General features: G+C 36.4%; 1 protein-coding gene across 7 annotated transcripts; it reads left to right on the top strand.

Annotated features, from left to right (window-relative positions):
• Window positions 1-24,963, top strand: LOC143225384 (FGFR1 oncogene partner 2 homolog). 7 transcript variants are annotated; one of them, XM_076454674.1, is made up of 5 exons: window positions 21-169; window positions 1,109-1,184; window positions 14,684-14,856; window positions 17,087-17,335; window positions 22,349-24,963. In XM_076454674.1, the coding sequence occupies exons 3-5, from the start codon at window positions 14,722-14,724 to the stop codon at window positions 22,568-22,570; spliced, it is 606 nt and encodes a 201-aa protein (XP_076310789.1). In that variant the 5' UTR covers window positions 21-169; window positions 1,109-1,184; window positions 14,684-14,721; the 3' UTR covers window positions 22,571-24,963. The 7 variants fall into 7 exon arrangements, with proteins under 7 accessions (XP_076310791.1, XP_076310794.1, XP_076310789.1 ...); XM_076454675.1 differs by having other exon boundaries at window positions 117-306; XM_076454676.1 differs by lacking the exon at window positions 1,109-1,184 and having other exon boundaries at window positions 1-169.
• Window positions 24,964-25,311: the final 348 nt, after the last annotated feature.

The raw sequence follows: 25,311 nt of genomic DNA, 5'->3' as shown, positions 1-25,311 counted from the left end.
TTTAGCTTAACTCCATTTTTATTTGTAGAATAACTTCTTCAAGCGGTCCCATCTCGTTTGTCATGAAACAGAAATGTTGTTCTGTGTCTCCAATTTACGAGCAACTTCTTTCCTCATTCCAAAAATGATTGGGATTAGAGTTTATGTGCGTTCTCAGTAGGTGGTACTGGTACATATTGTTTTCAATGCGTTATTTCAAGATATATTTTATTAGGGTTGTAGTGTAACAGATATTGTAACGTTTAATAGAGGTTTAAGCATTTTAGACTTCTTGTTTCTTTGCGAAAACGTAGCCAGCTTGGCTGCGTAAGTCTGTAGTTATGTTATAGATATGTTTTATGTAATTTGTCATTGAATTTCTTGAAATATGAATGAAATAAATTGTTCTTGCAATGGGCGGTCGCACAAATCCAAATTGAGCATGTGAATGTGTGATAATGGTATAATGCTATTACTACTAGGGATCAAGCAGGGTTAAAAATGTGTTGTTGAAACTGTCATCAGTTCACGTTGCATATAATTATTATTAAGTACTGATGAATGCTATTTTCTTCTAATTCTTGTACAACGGTATTTACAGTATTTTACGTTTTATTTATATTACACTTTATAGGCATTTTATTCATCACGATTCAAATTCTCAAAATAAGTATATATGCAAGGCATGAATTAAGCCTAACGAGAAATAATGTTTAGTTTCTCATCTGATCTCTGTCTAGTAATTCAGTATTCTTTCTTGGATAAGGAAACTAATGAAACTTTACATGTTATTTTATGTGAGGCCTGATTTAACTTAAAATTTAAATGGATTGAAAATGACTGTTTGAGTGACAGAAATGTGTTTGTTTTTAATAAACTGAAGTCATCTTGGATCAAAGTTACCTTAAAAGTGTTGTAATTTTCGGTTTTGTATTAGGTTTTTTCCCGTTTTTCATTTTATTTTATAATATTATTATTGAGTAACTTATAAACTAATAAAAGTTCCTATTGATATTAAAATAAACCTTTTAACAATTTTTTTTTTTTCATATGGAAGACTGGAGTAACTGTAATCACCCTATTATTGATTGTTGTACCTAATTTGCAAGTTTTTTCTTTTATTTTTCAGTGTTATATTAATCCTTACCAATTCTATGAACACCATTCTGGTGTCACATGCACACCTGTATATCATATTTCAAAATGTAAGTAAAACTTGTAATTAACACTATGTTAACAATCTTTAACTTTAATAAAAATATTTTAAAACTGAATTTTTGTTGTTAATTTGATACTTTCTTCTTTTATTCACAGAGCTTCAGGAATTCTTATCTAAACTTTTTAATTATTGATTTTAATATATTTTTGCTGTTTTTTTAACCATCCATATTGCACATTTATAGTTGCTATGAAACTTTCATATCATTTAAAAATATAATGTTTCAGTTCATTTTTTCATGTGATTTTGTCTTTGTCAGTAATATTATTAATATATTTCCTTACTGATACACACTGTTAAAACAGCTCAAATCAGGGACTCAATGATTCGCTAGTAGAGATTATAATCTATTTTCAACAGTTTGGAGTAAGAAAGTGGTTTGAGTATTAATTTGTGTTGTGAAACTATTTGTTATCTAGAGCAATTAACCATTATCTGCAACAGAAATTCAACAGCAACTTATAAAGTGTTTTAATGACTAATTCAGGCATGAAATTTCTCTTTACAATAAATAAAACTGAAAAAAATTTCTGTATTTCATACTAGGGATATGTGTATCCTTGTCCTTTACAAATTTCTTTCACTTCACACTCAGATCACTTTTAGTTACCATGTGATTCACAGATGAGACTAAGGTCACAGCTCACTCTGTTTGGGAAAATAGGAAACCAGAGTTACATTATTATTAAATCAAAACACTGATGACTGTTGGTCTCTGTGTAGATGGTTGAAAATTCTGATGGTGCCAGTAATTGTAGATTATGCAAGGGGTATGCTCGTAAAAATATTATCTATTGTAATGTTTCATTCAGAACCATGATAAGACTGTATCAGTTCTGTTGTCACCTTTTTACCAACATTCTTTATTCTTGCTGACGTTATAGTTCACCAAGATAAGTGTCTAAGCTACAAACATAATTGTTGTCTGATTTTGTGATGATGAGAAACCCACTTTGTTAATTTGAAGATGACCCAAGAAGGTTGAAATATTGTTCTCTGCTTTATTAGTAAGTCTTAATACCTATACATTGTCTGGTTTGTAGCAAAACACCATAATTTGATTCCATACTTCCCAGGTTTTGATGTGATGTACTGCCTGAAAGGACAAAAAATTACAAAATGACGCTGTTCACCAACTGTCAGGTTTGCTCCAGACTTGTACAGCCTATGTAATGTGCTTCAAAAAGGAGTAAACATATCTGAATGGTGATAATTTATTAGTATTCCTTTGATCACAAACATATCTGAATGGTGGTAATTTGTCAGTATTCCTGTGATCACAAACATATCTGAATGGTGGTAATTTGTCAGTATTCCTGTGATCAGACCGGGTTTGAAAATTCTCAGTGTAGAAATTTCAAAATATATTGAAAGCAACCAATCCCATTGAAACTAAATATTGGTCAACCAGAATTCCTCCATTCTTCACAGCTCTTTAATATCTTTATTTACTGAATGCAACACCCCTGCATATATAAGCAACAATATGGATGTACTGAGTTCTGTTTAATTTATGTCTTTCCATTTTTTGTTATCCTTATGTTCATAGTTTTATTTTTCATGGGCTTTCTGTTTTGTAAATCTTAGAATTTGATTTATCTCAGTAATCATAAATATATTTAGTGTGACCAATTCATTTTGTACCTTTCTGTTCTCTTTCATTTGCATTGTTTCCCTTCTTGATGGTAACTACCTCTTCATTGTCCTCAAGATTATCTCCAGTTTCAGAGATCATCTTTTTTTGAAAGCATGTTTCCATTATTTTGAACTTCCTTTGAGTCCTTGATATTACCATCATGCTCATTACTGTCCAACCCTAGTCGTCCTTTTAGAATATCAGTGTCCAATCCTAGCCCTTTTTCTAGTATGTCAATGTTCAATCCAAGATCTTCTTCTGGTATTGTCTTTATTGATTCTTTGACAGCCATTAAATAATCTTTTTGATGCATTCAGGATGGGGTCTTAGTCTGACAAACAAAGTAATGAAAGGACATACCTCAAATAGAACAACGAACATTAAATATCACTGATGATATTGGTAAGGGGTCTAAAAAGACCTCCATTTATGCAGATAAGGGTTAAAGAGAGAGAACCGTACTAATTGGAAGTTTATAACACTTACGAAGAAGCTACAGGTCTGTGAATTTTGTAATAGTTTATTAATATATACCTCTTGTTTCTGAAAATAATCTTGTTACATTATATGTAACCATAAGTGATGACAAAATATTGTGATGACTCCAGCTTTTATTATTGAATGTCAAATTTATCATATATAAACAATGCACACAAACAGTTGTGTATTAGGTAAAGATTTACTTCAACCAAAAATGTTTTTAGCCTGATAAATATAGTGTCATTATGAAAAGTTAGGTCTTAGCTTGTTGGTGAATTGTGCTTAGATTTTATTCTGAATGATTTACAGCCCAAGTAGGGACTGCTTTAGTTAAAAGTATGTAGAGAAAGATGTTAATGAATCTAAATCAAATTTAAACTGACCGGAAATATTAAATAAAATTTTATCATGAGCCATAAAACATTAAGACAAGAGGAACAGATTTTAATGTTTTTCAAAACAGTACCAAAAACAAACTTTTGGAAAATTTACAACTGAAGAAAGGGATACGGACAGTGACTCACCAGGCAGTGTCTCATCCAAATATTTTTCGTATAGTTTACTTTTTTTTTTTTAAGACATCTTGAAAGTTTGTTTGACATTTTAGGTTTCTTTGTTTCAAAGTGAGAATCTAATTAGGTAAGTAATTTGGTAATTATAATTTAATTAGGTTGGTAATTTGGTAATTATAGCTTGTATTTTCAAGATGAGAAATTACACATTGTTGTGTAAAATTCAACACTTTGTTGCATAAAATTGGCATCTCATAAAGAAATGGTTTTATTTCAAATATCTGTTAAATATATTTTCCAGTTGAATACAAGAGACTAAATGTTTTCAAAAAAGATTAAAAAATACAAAATACATACTTTAAAAACAGTTTTGTCAAAACTAAAAAAAAAACTGACAATTAAATTCATTTAAAGAATGACTTAGAACAGTTGGCAACAATTGAAACATTATTAAAAAATTCTTGAATATTTATAAAAGATAGAGAAATTCTGGTGGTTGACTTCATTTAATTATTTCATTCAAGTCTTATAGTTATAATGTTTCACAACTTGTGTCTTATGTTTTATCAAAGGAATGCCAAATTTTATCAAAAATCTGTATTTAAGAATGGGAATTCAATATCAATAGTTAGTTGTTTTCAAGCAAGAGTCAGTGATCATGGAAGTGAGACATTGCCATGGATTTATAAAGAAAAGATAGAAACATAAATTTATATAAACTTCTTAAAACTCAGAACTAGATACTACTTTGCATTAATTTTATTAAATTTGATTATGAGTTTCCAGTATAAGAAAGAAAGTATTTTGAAAGAGATGAATTATATGATTCTCTTCTGGAAAGGGTTTAGATGGTGTTTAAATTGTACTCAAGATGTTGTAGTAATGTTTTCACTGTTCATTATTAATAAAAACATCGAGTAGGGCAGAGTTCAGAGAAGAACTGTAAAGATGATTCCAGGTTTGGGTGTTTATCGTATGGAAATCGGTTGATATCTGTGTTCGTGATTCTGGTAAGGTGTTTATCCTATGAAAAATCAGTTGATATCTGTGATTGGGTGTTTATCATATGGAAATCAATTTATCTGTGTTCATCATTCCAGGTTTGGTGTTTATCGTATGGAAATCAGTTGATATCTGTGTTCATGATTCTAATAACATCAATGGGTACAATTATTTACTGTTCACCAATATGTGGTCCATGAAATGATAGAGATTCTAGTGCAGGGGGTTCCCAACTGGTGGGTCGCGACCCTCCAGGGGGTCGTGAAGCCTTGGCAGGGGAGTCGAGTAGCTTGGGATAACATTAATTTTATTTCATCAATTACATTTTCATGCTCTTACATTTTTTTTGTTTCGGTGCAAAGCAAAACGTGTGCTGCGTTAGTTCAATGTCATTAGGTGATATTATGGGTGTATGTATGCGTGCCTCTGAGTGAATGTGCCTATGTGTATGTGTCTGCAACTGTATGTATGTGTGTACTAGTGAGTAGCGAGTATGTGAGTGCACGCGCATGTATGTATGCTTGTGTGTCTGTTTAGTTGTGATTAAGTGTGTGTGTGCTCGCTGTCGACACGTGAGTCACATGTCCGTTGCTGATTGGTGGATGAAGAATTGCGCGACTGGCCCACGCTCCCTTCCCTCCCAATACTTACCCCATCATTACACTACCTGCACCCCCCACAAGTAGTCAGTATAAGATCTACAGTTGCCAAAGCGTTCATTATTCAACATTTTTATTTTATTTTAACAAGGAGATAAGTAAGCAGTTGAGGTGAGTTGTGTCCATGGCTAAACGGTGCAGATACTCAGAATGCTACCTCAACATTGGCTTCACCACTGTGCTCGCCAACGATGGCATCGAGAAACCACAGTGTGTTTTGTGGCATCCTGTCCTCAGTGCAGAGTCAATGAAACCATCAAAACTCAAGCGTCATCTCAAGAAGAAACATCCAGAACATGCAAAGAAGGGTTTGGATTTCTTCAAACGGCATGAACGATGTCTTAAAAGCCAAAGAATCGATAGAAGTGGGTCGTTTCAGCAGCAGAGTGCAGCCATAGTGGAAGCTTCATATGAGATTGCATTCGAAATTGCTAAACAAAAAAGCCTCACACAATTGGAGAAACACTTCTTAAACCCTGCATAATGATAAATATTATTCTTGGAGAAGCCAGTGCAAAGAAGATGCAGCAAGTATCCCTGTCAAATAATACTATACAGAGGTGCATTTCTAAAATGTCTATGGATGTGAAGGAACAGGTTTTGACTGAAATCAAGGGTTTTCCTTTGTTCTCCTTTCAGCTCGACAAGTCAACAGATGTAAGTTAATGTTCTCAGTTGCTTGTCTTTGTGAGATACATTAATTCAGGTGACATCAAAGACAAATTCTTATTCTGCAGTGCACTTGAAACCACAACAAAAGCTGATGATGTCATGGAAAAGGTTTCAACTTTTTTTCAAAACAAAGATCTTCAATGGGAAAATGTGTGTGGGGTTTGTACGGATGGGGCACCGGCTATGCTGGGATCAAAATCAGGATTCCAGTCGAGAGTGAAGAAGCTAGCACCTCAAGCAAAGGGCATCCACTGCATGATTCACCGATATGCTCTCGCCAGTAAGACTCTCCCTGCCTCTCTGCAGGAAGTGCTTGAATCTGTAATGAAAATTGTAAATTATGTGAAGACTCAAGCACTCAACACTCGCCTATTCAAAGAACTATGCAAAGACATGAATGCTGACCACGAAGTCATTCTCTTCTACACAGCAGTACGTTGGTTATTGAAAGGAAACGTTATCAATCGTGTCTTTGAAATGAAAGATGAAATAAAGCTATTCCTGGAGACTCAAGAAAGGAAAGATCTTGTAGCTCACTTCAAGATGAAGCATGGAATAAAAGGGTTGCGCATCTAGCCGACATTTTGACCAGCTGAACAAGCTCAATTTGAAGCTTCAAGGAAGGGAAACACATGTTCTCCTTTTCAAGATATTCTTCGGGCCTTTGTTTCCAAACTGCAGAACTGGCGTTGGAAAACCAATCTTGGAAACATTGCTATGTTTGAAAAACTTTATGGAGTGACGGATGAGTCTCAGATCCAACTGGATCAGTTCCTCAAGGATGAGATTACCAAACATCTTCAGTCTCCAGAAAAGGAAGTCGAGCGTTACTTCCCTGAGCTATCACAGGAACAGGAGGCCCTGGTAAGGAACCCATTTTGTACTGAACTTGATGTATCCAGCATCCCAGATGATATCCAAGATAAATTTCTGGATCTAAGGAACAACTCTTCAGCTCGTGATCTCTTCAAGGTGAAATCTGTGACTCAGTTCTGGTGCGCTATGTATCAGTCATACTCCAAAGTCAGCATGATAGCTTTACGTGTCCTTGTTCCATTTGCTTCTACCTACTTGTGTGAGGCAGGATTTTCCACTCTTGTCAATATAAAAACAAAGAATAGGAACAGATTGGATGTTGGAGATGACATGAGACTGGCTCTAACAAACGCTTGGCCACGAATTTCAAAGTTTGCTGCTGAAATGCAACATCAGGCATCTCACTAGCTGGGTTGGATAGCTGTTCAAACCTATGTTAATATTATTTTAAGAAATATGTTCTTTTTGTAAATTCAGGTTGGACCAATGTGATTTAATTTGCTAATAAATAATTACAGAATTTTTAAATATTTTTTTTAGATGTTTCTTTCCCTCTCCTTCACAGAAAATAAAAGAAAAATTAAGCTGCTGATAGTAAGCCCGAAGTAGGGGGTCACATGGGTTTCAAACTTTTAGGTAAGGGGTCGCGAGTGCCAAAAGGTTGGGAACCCCTGTTCTGGTGGATACAACTGTCCTTAGCTTGACAAATGATTAATGTGCAGACTGCAAATTTACTTCTGGAATGCATACTTTATTTGATACTTTCTATCATATCTGTTACCTGTAAATAAGATATGTTACCAAAGGTCCTGTGCAAGGAGTTGGTTATTGTTTATTTGGGTAAAAGAAATGTTGATTGTTGAATGAATGTATTTGTTAGAAATGACTAATAATTTTAACAGCATGTGTTAAGTGATTAACCCTGTGTTCTAAGTGTGATAGTTCCTATCTTTTCCATTGTTGTTCATGTGATACCAGAGTCAGCAGACTTTAATGTTATTCTACATTACTTATTTTACAGGAATTTGTATTATATTAAATACAACATACAATGTATATCATATATTTACAGAGATACTGGTATACTTTAGCTATACAGTTAAGTTGTAGAAGTTACATAAGCATGTACTATATGGACACTTTTTTACTCTTCAGTCTTAAACACTACCTTGTACTCTGACCAATAACAGTCTCAATCATATTGATTTTGGCATTTCACCAATATATTGTTACCAACATTTGATTGTTTATGTATAGCAGATTTTTACTGTTGGTTAGAAGTTTACCAACTTTGATGAACATACATTTTGTGTATTCAGAATTATAGTCAACATTACTTCAGTACCAGGTTGGTCTGATGGATATATCTCATATATGTTCACTAAACCTGTGTATACAAACAGACCTTAAAGTAGTGGGAACAAAAGTGGTTTTAGCCATGTGTCGTTAAATATAATATAAAAAGGGGAAACAGATGTCTGGATGTCATCATGTGCCTTTTAAACAGGACATAAAGTCTGGTTGTTACAATGTGCTTCATTAACAGTGCTTAGTGCATTAACCATTAATTTGTTTGACTTACTCATTTCGTAGCATAGTGCCCCTCGGTGTGGATTCCTGTTCGTGGTGAGGGGACCTCTCAGGGAAGATTCTGTTCTGTCTGGTTACCTTCTCTGGGATCTAAACATCCACCCACGTGTTTGCCGTGCGTGGCGACCTGTGAAGGAGAGGAGAGGATCCTGGTGGTTGAGGGGTCCAACCCTAACACACCACTTTGGCCTTGAATTCCTGTAGACGGGCGGCCTTTGGGTGGCTCCCCTTGGGTCAATCGGCTGGTCCACTTGGGCTAGAGTCAACCAAGTACCAGTGTTGGAAGTTCTCAACGGGTGTTGTGGACATTGTGCCTGATGCTGGTGTTTGGGTATAGTGCTCACGAAACCCTGGCGTTGCTGCATTGTCCTTGCATGACTTTGTAGTGCGTCCCCTTGTAGGGCTCCATGGTGGGTGGGGTCAGTGGCTACCAAAATTTTTACTTTTTCCTATGGATCCTTCTTCAAAAAATTTAAATAAAATTGTGAAAAAACAGTCACTGGGTAAGCGACCACGTCTTGAAGACTCTGAACAGCAATCTTCAACATCTGTAACACACGTACCTCATTTTCTTGTATGACATTCTCTTTTGGAAAAACCTTTAGGGCAATTGTCCCCCTTTTGTATTCAGAAGGGACTAGAGGGACTAGCTGGCTCTCCAAAGTCAGTAAAGAAACTTCGATCTGGAGACATATTGGTTGAAACATCCACATCCCAACACAGTGAACTCCTCTTGAATTCAAAGGCAATTGGGGATATACCTATTGAGGTTACACCTCATGCTATTTTGAATTCATCACGAGGAGTTATTGTTGAGAGGGATTTGAAGTACGTCCCCGAGTCAGAGATTCTCGCTGGTCTCTCCACTCAAGGAGTTTCTGCAGTGAGGCGCATCTCCACTCCCAAAGATGGAGTTACACTACCAACAAATACCCTCGTTTTGACATTTACTTCATCACGTGCACCTGCCACCATCAAGGCAGGTTATCTCATTTGCAGGGTTCGGCCATACATTCCAAACCCTCTCCGATGTTTCCAATGTCAGAGATTCGGCCACTCAAAGACATCATGTCGTGGTTCCCTGACATGTGCTCGTTGTGGGGGCAAGGACCACGATGCATATGAATGTGACATGGACCCACATTGCATCAACTGCAATGGTTCTCACCCTTCTTACTTTCATTCTTGCCCAAAATGGTTGGAGGAAAAAGAGGTGCAGCGTTTGAAAACGATACATAACATTAGTTATCCTGAGGCTCGGAAATTGCTGCCCACCACTCCATCTCGGACATATGCTGCTGCACTTCATTCCACAACTACAGTGGGAGTGCAGACAGATCTCTCTGTGCCTCCAAGAGAATCGTTTTCAAAACAACTGAAAAGCCTTTTGACCTCCATGGTTAAAAAGGTTGATGAATCGACTTCCACACCCATCTCTGTTCCTCCCATACGTTCCAACAAACCTCAAGGTCCACGTCCTTCAGTTTCAAATACAGGCATTTCTTCTGATACATCTTTTTCTCCCATCCCAAGTAGCAAAACAATCATTTGTTCACGTCCTCAATCACTGGAATCCCCTTCCAATGACAAAGATCTGCCCACTCGACCCAAGGCAGGATCCATGGAGGTTGATAGACCTCCTCCGACTAAGGACAGTAAGGAAAAAAGATGTGGTCGAAAACCGAAGGGTTCTCCAGCCACTTCACCTACCTGTTCTTAAAAATGGCTACCTTGATACAATGGAACTGTCGAGGTTTACGTTCTAATCTGGATGATATTAAAACACTGATTGCTTCCTACCATCCTGTTTGTCTTTCCTTACAAGAAACTTTTCTCAAACGTGCTGATACAGTCTCCATTCAGCAGTTTTATCTGTACAGAAATGACAGGCTGTGTGATGGACGAGTACATGGAGGGGTGGCACTATTGGTAGATCAGAATGTGCCCACCCTGTCTTTGTCACTCAACACACCCTTGGAGGCCGTAGCCATTTGTGTTTCCTTGGGTCATACCATCGCTGTTTGTTCTCTCTACCTGTCCCCTGGAGAGACATATGAGCAATCAGACCTTGATGCTCTCATTGAACAGTTGCCGTCTCCTTTTCTAATCCTGGGGGATTTTAATGGACATCATCCACTCTGGGGAAGTGCTGTTATTGATGGGAGGGGTCGATCTGTAGAGCATATGCTCTCTGATCACAATCTTTCTCTTTTCAATACTGGTTCTTCCACTTATTTTCATGCACCTAGTCAGTCCTTTACCGCTATTGATCTCTCGGTTTGCTCCCCTTCATTATTCTTCCACTTTTCATGGAGGGTTGACAGTAATCAACTAGGCAGTGATCATTTTCCTATCCTTTTGAGAGAGACTGGCCGTGGTCGATGCCACCCTACCCGTGTGCCCCGGTGGAAGCTGGATCAGGCAGACTGGTCCACTTTCACTGCTCTCGCAGAACTTGATCCTGCCATCGAAAATCAGCCATCAATAGACGACTGTGTGGCAGTGGTAACTGGCTGTATTGTACAAGCAGCTGCTCAGTGTATTCCTAAAACCTCGACACGTTTTCCACGATATCCTAGTCCGTGGTGGAATCCTGCTTGCCACTTAGCACAGAAGGCTCAAAAACGGGTCTGGGTTACTTTTCGTAGATATCCCACACTTTCAAACCGTGTCGCTTTCCAACGGGCCCATGCACATGCTAGGGGGGTAAGACGTCAAAGCCAGAAGGAATCTTGGATTAAGTTCACAACTAGCATATCTTCTACCACCAGTTCCAAGATCATATGGGACAGGATTCGAAAGGTTAATGGGCACTACAATTCTGTCCCCCTCTCGATCTTACTCTCTGATGGTCAGGAGCATCGCTGACACTCTAGGTGAAAACTTTTGCTTGGTATCTAGCACTTCTGCTTGTTCCTCCACCTTCTTGGCCATCAAGACTCGGGCAGAGCGTTCATTTCTTTCCTTTAGAACTGACTATTTCTTTGACTATAATTGTCCCTTTACACTGGTGGAACTGAAAATGGCCCTTCATCGGTCTGCCAGTACATCTGTTGGACCTGATGATGTACACTATGACATGCTGCACCATCTATCTCCGGCTTCTCTTGATGTCCTTCTGATTGTCTTTAACCGGATCTGGCAGGAGAATGTTTTTCCTGATGCCTGGTGCCAGGCTATTATTTTACCTTTCTCTAAGCCAGGGGAAAGATCCCAAGATTCCTTCAAATTACCGTCCAATTGCTTTGACGAGCTGTCTCTGTAAGACATTAGAAAGGATGGTTAATGCTCGTCTTGTTTGGTTCCTCGAATCAAACAACCTCCTCTCACCCACCCAGTGTGGGTTCCAACAACAGCACTCCACTACAGACCACCTAATTCGACTTGAAACATCAATCAGAGAAGCCTTTCTCAAATGCCAACATCTTGTATCAATATTCTTTGACATTGAGAAGGCTTATGACACAACATGGAGGTATGGCGTTTTGCGAGACCTCCATACATATGGGTGACGTGGCCATTTACCCATGTTTATTAAAAATTTTTTCATGGACAGGAGATTCCAAGTTTGTGTGGGTTCGACACTTTCCCGTTCTTTTGTACAGGAACTTGGAGTTCCTCAGGGCTGTGTTTTGAGTGTCACACTTTTCAGTATAAAGATAAATGCCATCACTGAACAACTCCCTCTTACTGTTGCAAACGGGCTCTATGTTGACGACTTTCACGTCTCATGTCAGTTGTCGAACATGAGATATATTGAGCGGCAACTACAAACTGCCCTCAATCGTGTACTGAAGTGGACTATGGCGAACGGCTTTAATTTCTCTCACTCTAAAACCGTATGCATGCACTTTTGCCGTCAACGGGGTATCCACCCTGATCCTGAACTTCATATTGGTGAAGTGTTGCTGCCAGTGGTCCCAGAGACCAAGTTCTTGGGGCTTATCTTTGATCGTAAACTGACCTTTATACCACACTTAAAGCAGCTTCCGGATCAAATGCACAAGAGCACTGAACATCCTCCGTGTCCTCTCATCTACTAGTTGGGGAGCAGATCGATGTTCTATGTTAACGGTATATCGTGCTCTCATTCAATCAAAACTCGACTATGGATCAATGGTCTATGGCTCTGCAAGACCATCGGCCTTATAGATGCTGGACCCCATTCATCACCAAGGACTTCCACTCTGCACTGGGGCTTTCTGTACCTCTCCAGTTCAAAGCTTATACATTGAATCTCATGAACCTTCTCTGCACCTTCACAGTTTGCAACAATCTTTACAATATACTTCGAAACTTCGTTTCTTAACAAAGCATCCCACTTGGGGCTGTGTTTTCCTTCCTCGGTGGGCCATACTTTTTCAGAAGAGACGATCTGTCATTGCTCCGTTTGGCCTTCGCATGCAGGCGTAATTGGATGAATTGGTTCTGTCCTTAGATAACATTGCAGATTCCACAGGTCAGCCCATTCCACCATGGCTTATTACAGCCCCCAAATGTGACCTTTCTTTCAGTCATCTAAAAAAGGCAGATACTCCTGATTGGAAGTACCGTCTTTTATTTAACGAACATCTTTCGAACAATCATTTATACAGATGGTTCCAAATCAGGTAATTCAGTGGGCTCTGCTATGGTTTGCTGTGGTTCAGTGGTTGCTCGCAGAATCCCCTCTACAGCTTCTGTGTTCACTGCTGAACTATATGCCATATCTCTTGCCCTGGATCATATTGCAGCTGAGCAGTACTCCAACTGGACTATTTATACTGATTCGCTTAGTTCTATACTGGCCCTGGAATTGCTTCACGTTGGCTCACATCCTGTTCTTGCTAATATTCAAATCCGACTGGCCCATTTCTCATTAACAAGTACTTCTGTCCAGTTTTTCTGGATACCAGGCCATGTTGGTATTCGCGGGAATGAGCTTGCAGACACGGCAGCTAAATGTATCTGCTCTGGCACTATTGCTGCTGTGTCTGTTCCATACGTGGACTGTGGTCCTGTATTCAAGGATCAGCTTGCCAGTTGGCAGTTGACTTGGAGTGAGCAACATGGAAACAAGCTTTTCCAAATAAAACCCTATATTGGACTTTTGCTGTCTTGCTTGCATAAGGATCAGAAAGAGGAAGTTTTCTTTTATCTTGGACTGATGCATCAATGTGTTGTTTGTGTAACACTCAGGTCACAATAAGCCACATTTATTGTTGTGTGGTCGTTATGACTTTCAACGATGGAACTATTTTGAACATGTTATGTCCCAAGGTTTATCCATAACATTAGACAGTGTTATTAGTGATGGTGAGGCAGCCCACCTTGGAAATGTTTAGATTTTTAAAGGACATTAATCTTTTTAATGCTATTTAAGTTTTTTAATTTATACATTAGACCTTTTTTAATGTGATTCCTTTTTCAGAAGTCCATCTTGTTTGATTTTTAAATTAGAAGATGGCCGTACCATCAAATAACTCGAAACCAGGACTGGAAAGGTCAACTTCAGGTGACTAACAGTGGTGTTTGAACTTACCTGTTAGTCTTCCTGGCGAGTTATGATAATTACAATTATGCTACAGAAAGTGCTTTACAACTTGTATTACTGTAGTTTTTCTCTTACCGTTGTAGACTAGATATAAATATTGGTTTTAATGCTATTTATGTTTTTTAAGTGTTTTGTTTTAGTGTAATTTCTTTTTATGAATTTGACTAAATTTAATTTTAACTTTTCACCAGATGTTTGGCACAGATTAGTTAGCTGCTTTGTGCCATAAAACACCAAACCAACCAACTAACCAACTACTTCCATTTTATCTAGATTTCTTTAAGTTTGTTGTTTGGTGATGCTATATTAGTAAGTAAGAGACCTGTAAGTTACTGAATTAGCCAAAGGCTTTAAATGTTTGTTATAATTTAGTTATATACCTAATAATTCAACAAGATATAAATATTTGATAGAGATTACAATTTTTAGAATGTATATTTTGTTTCTCTCATTAAAAATATGTTTCAGTGTGTGAGATATATATTTGATGTAATAATTTATTTTGAGTTCAAATTAATAAACTTAAAAATATAGTCTTATAATGTTTGTTAAATGTATGTTAATCTCAAAGTTTTCATTTTTTAGAAACTCAATTCATAAATTACAAGGTATAAGAAGCAGGAATGTCATTGACAGTACAGCAGATTTTGAGTGATGCCAAACGGCTAGTGAGTCGATCACGAGAACATGACACGTCTGCTGATGCACTAATTGCACAAACACAAGTGCTGAATAAACACATAGAGTCTGTGAAAGTGGTGGGTATTACTACCACCTGTTGAATAACATAAAACTGACATGGTCTTCAAATAGCAAAACTTTATAGTGGTATGTTTATTACAATAAATATTGGTATAAGAAGTAAAAAAGGTTAACTGCTTACAGTTAATGTTAACTTCTTACATGAGTCTTGGAGTTGTACTTTAGATGGGGATTTATAACTACTTACACTTAATGTCAACTAGTTACATGAGTATTACAATTGTACTTTAGATGTAGATTTATAACTAGTTAATTATATTTGTAACTGACTGTTGTCACAGTGTCACTTTGTTGAAGTGGATTTCGTACAGAACAAATCTGAAGTGGTACAGTTTGACTGTCTAAGTGATGTCATTGCACCACTTTGTTGAAGTGGAACTTGTACAGAACAAATCTGATGTGGTAGAGTTTGACTGTCTAAGTGATGTCACTTTGTTGAAGTGGATTTTGTACAGATCAAATATGACGTGGTACAGTCTGACTGATTTTGTATAGTCTTTGTATAAAGATCTGTTAACATTACACTTTTTCAACTGTCTAAGACAGTTGATGTTTTGGTTTGGATGTGTAACTGACACCTAAAATTTGCCCACTTGAAATTACTTATCACACCAGCACTGATGTAACACACGTTCACTACATGTCAAAATTAGGATTTGTCTTATTTCTAAACAGAGAATCTGTTGTTTCCATGATTTTTGGTACTTTTAGTTTAAAACAATTACCATTTTATCTGAGTAGTTGTAGAAGCACAGTTACTGTGTAAATGTGAGTTATGAAGGATGACTTTACTGTGGCCTTGTTTTGGTGTTGTACACTTTGACAAATGTGTAGTAATAAGAATAAATAATGTTGATTTTAATCAGTTTCATTTTTTAAAAGATGAAATCAATCTATATATTAAGGTTTAATGCGAGTTACACCAACCTTTTAATGTGTAACCTAACTGACTGTAGTGTAATGTGTAACATATTCATAATTCACCTGGACAGGTTGTCATTGAGTTTATACAGGTGAATGTTATTTTGACCTATACTTTTGACAAGTAGATCTCAAAATTTTGTAGCATAGATGTAGTATAGCAGGTATTGAAACAGTTTTATATGCTTAAACAACATGTAGCCCGAGAAAAATACAGTTAATGGTTAAAAACTAAAAAGATGACCTGTAGCCCAAGAAAAATAGTTACATGGTTAAAAATTAAAAGGACAACATGAAGCTAAAAAATACAGTTACATGGTTAAAAGCTAAAAAGATGATTTATAGCCTGATAAAAATCAGTTATGTGGTTAAATATTAAGAAGACGATGTGTTGCCCAAGAAAAATACAGTTACGTGGTTAAAAACTAAGAAGATGATGTGTAGCCCAAGAAAAATACAAGTACATGGTTAAAAACTAAGATAATGTGTAGCCCAAGAAAAATACAATTACGTTGTTAAAAACTAAGAAGACAACATGTAGCCCCGAGAAAAATATAGTTACATGGTTAGAAACTAAAAAGACAATGTGTAGTCTGAGAAGAGTACAATAACATGGTTAAAAACTAAGAAAGACAATGTTTAGCCCAAGAAAAATACAGTTACATGGTTAAAAACATAGAAGACAATGTGCAGCCCGAGAAAAATACAGTTAGTGGTTAGAAACTAAAAAGATGATTTATAGCCGAAATAAAATCAGTTACAGGGGTTAAAACTATGGAGACGACATGTAGCCTGAGAAAAATACAGTTACATGGTTAAAAACTAAAGTCAACCCGTAGTCCAAGAAAAATACTTAACTTCATACATTTTAGTTTCTTTGGGAAGTTATAGAACACAGGACACATAACTGTAATAATAGGTGATTCCACTATTTAATTCATTTAACCTTTTTCTAAGTTATTCAATTAAGAGTATTCTTGATACTAGTCCCTGTTAATTGACAAGTTTAACACATTATTAAATAGTGTGTTGTGAGATGGGTACTAGTAAGATTCAGAAAAAATTACTATAAAGCCCAAAAAGGAAACATTCTGTACTGTTCAGTTTGAAGCTTTTAGGTTGTTAACCATTATGAAACAGAAACTAGAACTTGAGTAGCCTTTCACAATCTTGATGACATCTTAGTCACTTCGACATAAAGCCATAGGTATGTGTAAAAAGACACTAGCTGGAATATAACTGTCAATCTTGTATGCTAATATGTTAACTTTTATTGTGAAAGGATTAATTTTTGTATTTCTGTAGAATAATGAAGAGTTGAGTGAATTAACAACATCAGTAGAACAACGACCTTTGTCACACTGTACACTGAATGTCCAGCAAGAGAATCGACACATTCGAGAACTTCAACAGGAAAATCAAGAGCTGAGGTCTCTTGTTGAGGAACATCAGTCAGCACTGGACCACATCATGAGAAAGTACAGAAAACTTGTCACTTCTCTTCTGGAGGAGAACTCGGTCAAGTGGGACAAACTGTTTAGAAGTGATTCAGAGGTACTGTTCAAGATGAAATTGTATTAGTTGTTTAAAGAAGTAGTAGTGTAATGTATGAAATGTGTTGCAGTTTACATAAACATTTGTAATCAGTTTATGTAACCAAAGAAGTAAGTAATACAGAAAATGTAGAAACATTTTTGTGTTATGTTTAGAGTTAATTGTAGATGTACCTAAATTCAATACAGCATAGTGGAAGGGAATGCTTTCATCTACTTATTTTCCTGCACCTAGTCAGTCATTTACAGCTATTGTTCTTTCAGTTTGCTCTCCTTCATTATTTTCCCATTTTTCATGGAGGGTTGACATTGATCCACAAGGCAGTGACCATTTTCCTGTGATCTTGAGAGAGACTGATTGTGGTCGATTCCACCTGACCCATGTACCCAGGTGGAAACTGGATCACACAAACTAGCCCTTTTTCACTACTCTTGCAGAATATGAACTTGCTGTCGTCTGTAAGCTATCAATAGATGACTGTGTGGCAGCAGTAACTGACTGTATTATACAAGCAGCTGCTCAATGTATTCCTAAAACCTCAACATGTTTTCCACCATATTCTTGTCTGTGGTGGAACTTCTCCTGCCACATGACATGGAAGGCTCAAAAACAGGTCTGGGATACTTTCCATAGATATCCCACACTCTCGAACCGCATTGCTTTCCAGCAGGCCTGCACACATCCTCGGTAAGTAAGACATCAAAGCAAGGAGTCTTGAATTAAGTTCACAACTGGCATATCTTCTACCACCAGTTCTAAAGTCATATGGGAAAAGATTCGAAAGGTCAGTGGGCAATTAATTCTGTCCCCCTCTCGATCTTGCTCTCTGATGGCCAGGAAATAGCTGATACCTAGAGCATTGCCGATACTCTAGGTGAAAGCTTTTGTCGGGTACCTAGTACTTCTGCTTCTTCCTCCACCTTCTTAGCCATGAAGACTTGGGCAGAGCAATCACCTCTTTCCTTTCAAGCTGATTATCTCTATGACTATAATCATCCATTTACACTGGTGGAACTCAAACTGGCCTTTCATTGGTTTGGCAGTACATCGGTTGGACCTTATGATCTACACTGAAATGCTGCACCATATATCTACAACATCTCATGCTATTCTTCTGATTATTTTTAACCAGATCTGGCAGGAGAATGTTATTCCTGATGCCAGGCTATTGTCCTACCTTTCTCTACACCTGGGAACGATACCAAGATTCCTTCAAACTACTGTCCAGTTACTTTGACGAGCTGTCTTTGTAAGACCTTAGATTCTTTGACATTGAGAAGGCTTATGATACAACATTGAGGTATGGCATTTTGTGAAATCTCCATTCATATTGGTTGCATGGCCATTTGCCCATTTTTATTAAACATATTTTAATGGACAGGAGATTCCAAGTTCATGTGGGTTCAACACTTTCCCGTTCTTTTCTACAGGAACTTCGAGTCCCTCATGGCTGTGTTTTGAGTGTCACACTTTTCAGTATAAATATTAATGCCATCACTGAACAACTCCCTCTCACTTTTGCAAATGGGCTCTATGTCAACAGCAAACGGCTCTAACTTCTCTCTATGTAAAACTGTTTGCACGCACTTTTGCTGTGAACAGGGTATTCACCCTGATCCTGAACTCTACATTGGTAAAGTTGTGCTACCTGTGGTCCCTGAGACAAAGTTCTTAGGGCTTATCTTTGATTATTAGCTGACCTGTATACCACACATCAAGTAGCTACAAGTCAAATGCACAAGACCACTGTGTCCTCTCTTCTACCATTTGGAGTGCAGATTGATGTTCTGTGCTAAAGATATATTGTGCTTTTATTCGATCAAAACTCGACTATGGATCACTGGTTTATGGTTCTGCCAGACCCTTGTCCTTAAAGATGCTGGACCTCGTTCATCATGAAGGACTTTGGCTTTGCACCGGGGTTTCCTGCATTTCCCCAGTTCAGAGCTTATACACAGAGTCTCATAAACTTCTTTTGCACTTTGCTGTTTGCAACTGTCTTTACTGTATGCTTCAAAACCTTTTCCTTACCAAAGCATCCTTTCTTGGTGGGTCATACTTTTTCAGAACAGACGATCTGCCATTGCTACTTTTGGCCTTCGTATTTAGGCGCAGTTGGATGAATTGGGTCTATCCTTGGATAACATTGCTGTATCCACTGGTTAGTCCATCTCATCATGGTTTTTACAGTCCCCCAAAGTGACCTATCTTTTAAGTCATCTGAGAAATGCAGACACTCCCAACTGGAAATACTATCTGTTATTTGCTGAACATCTTTTCATTCCTATTTATACAGATAGTTCAAAATCAGGTGACTATGTAAGCTCTGCCATGGTTTATTGTTGTTTGGTGGTTGTGTGCAGAATTGCTTCTATAGCTTCTGTGTTCAGTGCTGAACTGTACACCATTTCTTTTGCTCTGAATCGCATAGAAACTAAGCAGTACTCAAACTGCACTGTTTATACTGACTTACTTAGTTCTCTACTGGCTCTGGAATCTCTTTATGTTAATTCTCACCCTGTTCTTGCTGATATTCAAAACTTACTGGCCCATTTCTCTTTAACATCTACTTCTATTCAGTTTTTCTGGATACCAGGTCACCTTGGTATTTGCAGGAACTGGTTCACCAACACTGCAGCTAAATCTGTCTGCTCTGGCACTGTCACTGTTGTGCCTCTTCCATACATGGACTGTGGTCCTTTATTCAAGGTTTGGCTCCTTGTCTGTTGGCAGTTAATTTGGCGTGAGTAACGTGAAAACAAGCTTTTCCAAATGAATCCCTCTATTGGACTTTGGCTGTGTTGCTTCCCGTAAGGATCGGAAAGAGGAAGTTATTCTAACTGGATTATGCATCGGTCACAGTTTTATAACTCATTGTTTTATTTTATCTGGGAGTGATACACCTATATGCTGTCTATCACTCAGGTCACAATAAGCCACATTTACTGTCTTGCCGTCATTACGAGTCTCAGTGACGGCGTCATTTTAAACATGATTTGTCCGAAGGTTTAACCATAATGTTAGTGTTATTGGCATTATTTTTTAATTTATACATTAGACCTTTTTACTGTGATTTCCTTTTAAGAATCAAAGTACATCAAGTTCAATTTGAAATTAGAAAATGGCCGTAATGGCCAACTTCAGGTGACTAACAGTGGTTTTTAAACTTACTTGTTAGTCTTCCTGGTAAGTTTTGATAATTAAAATTATGCTACAGAAAGTCCTTTACAATTTGTACCACTGTAGACTAGATGTAAAAATTGAATTTAATGCTATTTATGTTTTTAATTTGAAAATTAAACTTTGACTTGTTTTATCTTAATTTCCTTTTTTGAATTTTACTACATTTACTTTAATTTTAACTTTTTACCAGATGTTTAGTGCAGATAGCCTAGTTGCTTTGTGCAATAAAATACCAAACCATCCAACCACTCATATCCTTCAGCTGTATTATTCCACATAACTGTCCTCATATGCATCTTGTTCCTGGATTTCCAACTGATTAATATTTTGTCTCCATCATCCTTGGTATTCCTTTCAGACCACAGTATATAAAAGTAACTTGGATATGTGTCAATTATAAAAAGCCAGTATATTATCTTTCTGTAGCTAGATTATTACATTTATTTAATTCTGAGTGAGATGGTTCAAGCAACAAGTTAATCTGTACTGTATGAAATAGTGAACTTTGTAAATATTCTCCAAACCATGTTTGTCCTGTTCCAGTTAATAACAAACGGTACAGAGGTGGCTAGTTCTGATACTGTGTATTACATTAATTTGTGAATATATATTTACAACAGCTAGTGCATTGTGTCCAGTCTCTCACTTCACTATATTGAGTTTCATTTATTCTCTTTAGTTGTTATATGTAGACTTCAAAGCTAATCTTTTAGTAAATGTTGTACCTCTGTTTCTTCCTTTCAGTTTTTCATTCTTACAGCCTCTTTAAGGTTGTAATATACAAATTGTTTTGTATTAACTATTTAGGAGCCTTATTACAGTCTAGGTTACCACATCCAGTCATGCTCTACCTGCCTCTTTACAGTGTAGTTTCTTTTTCAGAGGGTTTTGTCATAAAGCTACCATGGCCAAAGCACATTTATCCCCTCTACAGGTTTACCACAAACCATTTAGTATGTTGGAACAGTAGTTTCTTCAAATGTATTTCAACTATATGATTTCACAGACATCTGTAGACACTGCATCTGGTAGCTTCACCAGTATGTCTTTATGTGGAATACTTGTTTTATTCTCCAGCTGTTTGATGTATATGGTGGTTGAAAGGATATATTCACTTTCGTTTCCAGTGCCCCTAGGTATGAGGAATATTTTAATTTTGGAAATTCTAAAACCCAGTTAGATCACATCTTTATGACTTGAATGTATGAATATTTTGTGTTGAAAAGAGTTATACTTCTAATAAAAGTAATAGGTTTTTGGTGGCATCACTCTACTTAAAACAACAGCAAACAATTTCAAAATGTACTTTTGATACTTGCTGTTTCACCATGACTTTACATTGACCCAGCATGACCAGGTAGATAGGGCTCTTGACCTGAAGGTTGCAGGTTTGAATCCCCTTTCCATCAAACATGCTTGCTCTTTAACCCATGAGGGTGTTATAGTGATGGTTAATCTTACTGGTCATTGGTAAGAGTAGCCCAACAATTGGCAATGAGCAATGATGGCTAATTGCTATCCCTCTTGTGTTTCACTGCTAAATTAGGGATGGTTAGTGCAGATAGCCCTCATCTAGCTTTGCACAAAATTCAAAACAAACATGGTTATTGTGTGACTATATGTGTCAAATTGTGTTTTCAGAATCATTTGACTACAACGTACAGAATCCCGTATGGTGATACGGAAATATCTTCCTAAAACTAGACATAACTTGTCTTTTACAGAATCAAGTACTTCATGTTTTATGTACATCATATCAGTTACAAGTAGAATGTTTTCAGAGCTTCTTTTATGTAACTGTTTGATGATGGGTATTAAACCAAATTCCAGGTTATGCAGGAAAAGCTGGACCAGATATGTGAGATAGTGGCAGTGATGAGAAGAGCTGTTGATGTTGACGAAGTTGCTGATGTTAAGAGTAAAGAGCTCTTGGCTCAGCTACAGACTGAGAACAAAGTCTTGAAAGAACTTGTACATCTGAGCAAGTCTGCTGGTTCACTGTCAAATCTTTTAATGGAGACTGTTGATGAGGAAGTTCAGACTGACTCTTAGCGTTCTTTGTATAGAAATTAACTGAAGAAAATACAGAATACAGTCTGCTTTAATCAGATACACAAGGATCATGTGATCATTTTTTGGACAAACAGTAATTGTTTGAAGGAATAACACTTTTTTTACCTTGTGCCTTTTAAAACTATACATCATCCCATTAGGAAAGGAGAAATTACTTAACCAGCAGGTTCATCTTCACCACATAGAAGTGAACTGGTACACTTTGTACATTAATTTAGTGTTATTCACATCTAATAATCTTTACCTTTAAACTTTTATCATTTACAAATAAAATAATTCAAAATGCACTTACTTGATGACTGGGTTTGTAGCAGCTGAAGAACAGGTAACATTTTAGTATACTTTGTTTCTTTCTTAGTAGTAATAAAATTATTATAACAAATAGGCTGTTAATGTAATGTTCATGGTGTCTTCATGGCTCTGTTGTCTTAAACCACATTCAGTATTAGATTCTTGTTTTCTAACTTAACCAGTCAACCATTCTTCACTCTCTCATACTTTATGAATCTTTGTATTTTTTTTTTTATTTAACAACATGGGTTTAGAATATTTGGCATCCTTTACCCAGTATTAACACAATAGTGGGGATGCACCAAATATGCTGATTCATATTATTTAGAAAAACAAAGTTAAACTGATGTACATAATATTGTATTACGATAAAATGAACTATTTTCAATAAGTCTTCATAAAAAGGATAGAAAAAACTTTAGTTTTGTAAATAAAAGGAATTTTCAACATTATCCAAACTGCCAGAAAAAAGCTACCTAGTAAAATGTAATTCCTTTCATTTTAACTACAAAATATCAAAAAATTGGCACAGAAATTTACATCTGGAAAATATTCTGTTGGTATTTACCCACCAAAAAATCTTTGAATAATATTTGTCCTCCAGGATGTATAATACCACTTTAAGACTTATGAAGTACTTTTGCTATATTAAATTTTCTCCTCACTTTGAGGATTGGTATTTTTGCTTGTAATCATCTAAGTTAAAAACCAGACCCACTTAAGAACTAATATTGTGGACCACACACTGAAGTTTATCTGTATAAGCTGATCCTACATTGTATATGAGTTAAAGACAGGACACCTGTAAGAACTGATCTTGTGGACCACACAGACAAGTTTATCCGTAGAAACTGATCCTACAGTGTATACAAGTTACAGATGTTTTAAAATACAACTGTAAATTCGTTTCTTATTGTCTTTATTTATTGTGTCATGAACCATCCCATGCTGTCTACAGACTCCAACCTAAGAACAATTGTGAAATACATGGTTGATTATTCATGAATATTTTCAGTTTCTGTTTTATCGACTGTGCTGAAGGAGAGGCATGGTGACTTATTCCAGTTGGAATGAAAGAGATGAAAGTTTTATTTCAGGGAGAATAGAGGACTGGCTGTAGTAACAAGAGTTTGTGGCGAAGAAAAAACAAACTGACAAACTATATCTAGAATTAAAGCAAACTTGAAATTTGGATAAAGTGCACAGTCATCAGATAGAAATATGGTAAAGTGAACAGGGCTTGACGTATAGTTTTGGCTCTCAAAAACACACCTTCTCAAAGATCACAACAAATCTAATTGCACAAGTCAATCCCTGTGCAATCAGAGAAATGGGTACCAAAACATGGAAATATCTCAGCTTCACTTGACAGAAGAAGGTTTAATCCAGCAACAGGGACACTATTATCAGGAACTAACAGATTAATTCTTTGACTGATTAAGTTAAGAATAAAAAAAAAAGGCAATATTGAAATTGTATTTTGTATATGACTTCATATATAGTTAGTGTTCAAACTTATAGCTTAGAAGTATCTGACTTCATAGACAAAGTACATAATAAGATATGTTTGTGTCCGTAGGAATGTTTATCAAAACTTTGTTTTTGTATCAATTATTTTTTATAAATTAACTCTTCAGAGTGTTTATGGTTTTATTTTAAAAATAGCAGTTACTGTTTTATAATTAAAACTACTGTTTCTGTTGATATCCATATTTTAAAATGTTTAAACCTTTTATTTTGTGGTATGAATTTAAAACAGAGCAAGATAAGCCAAATTGTGAGGATATTCAGTGAACTGTAACTTACAGAATAAACTTCATAGCTACTCATTGGAAATTGCATTATCCAGCAAAATGAAATGCTATTTGGAGATAAATGCCTGTTTTTTTAGATGGTGCTACCTGTTCCAAGTGCTACAGTACTCTTTCCTCAGATCTGAAGTCCTAGTGAATACTGAAGCAAATTAGATTTTAAACATTTAAGATAGAAAAACAGATAAATGAGCAACAGTCATGTCATATGTGTTGTGTATCCAAAAGACACTGTTGTACCATCTAAATAAAAATCAAGTAGTTATTGTTCTTGGTGCTTCACAACCATCTGGATAAATAAATGAAATACACTAGTTCTTAATATAATATTTTTGAGAATGTTTAATAGCAAAATTATAAGGTTTAACATACTTAATATTCACCTTCAGTGCTTCTGAACTCTGTAATTTGTTATGCTTATAATTCTATCTAAGAGGAATGCTGCTTTTTATGATGGGTGAAAACATTAATGTCTGAGTTGCATCAAATTACAACCACAAACCTATACCAATGATCAATGCCTTTATTTTCAATGAAGAAAACTCTCAGCATTACTAATTTATAAAAGTCTGTACTACCCATCAAATGAGCACAACCTCACTCCAAGGAAGGCACGAT

This window comes from Tachypleus tridentatus, chromosome 9 (assembly GCF_004210375.1).
Source record: "Tachypleus tridentatus isolate NWPU-2018 chromosome 9, ASM421037v1, whole genome shotgun sequence".
In the NCBI taxonomy this organism is placed as follows: domain Eukaryota; kingdom Metazoa; phylum Arthropoda; class Merostomata; order Xiphosura; family Limulidae; genus Tachypleus; species Tachypleus tridentatus.
The sequence above is the reverse complement of the archived record's forward strand: the minus strand, read 5'-3'. Positions and strand labels throughout refer to the sequence as shown.

Excerpts from the sequence above, each read along its gene's own strand:
- LOC143225384 (XM_076454676.1), top strand. The coding sequence starts at position 14,722 with ATGTCATTGACAGTACAGCAGATTTTGAGTGATGCCAAACGGCTAGTG. Across the intron at positions 14,857-17,086 it reads ACATAGAGTCTGTGAAAGTG|AATAATGAAGAGTTGAGTGA; the intron begins GTGGGTATTACT and ends GTATTTCTGTAG. Across the intron at positions 17,336-22,348 it reads TGTTTAGAAGTGATTCAGAG|GTTATGCAGGAAAAGCTGGA; the intron begins GTACTGTTCAAG and ends ACCAAATTCCAG.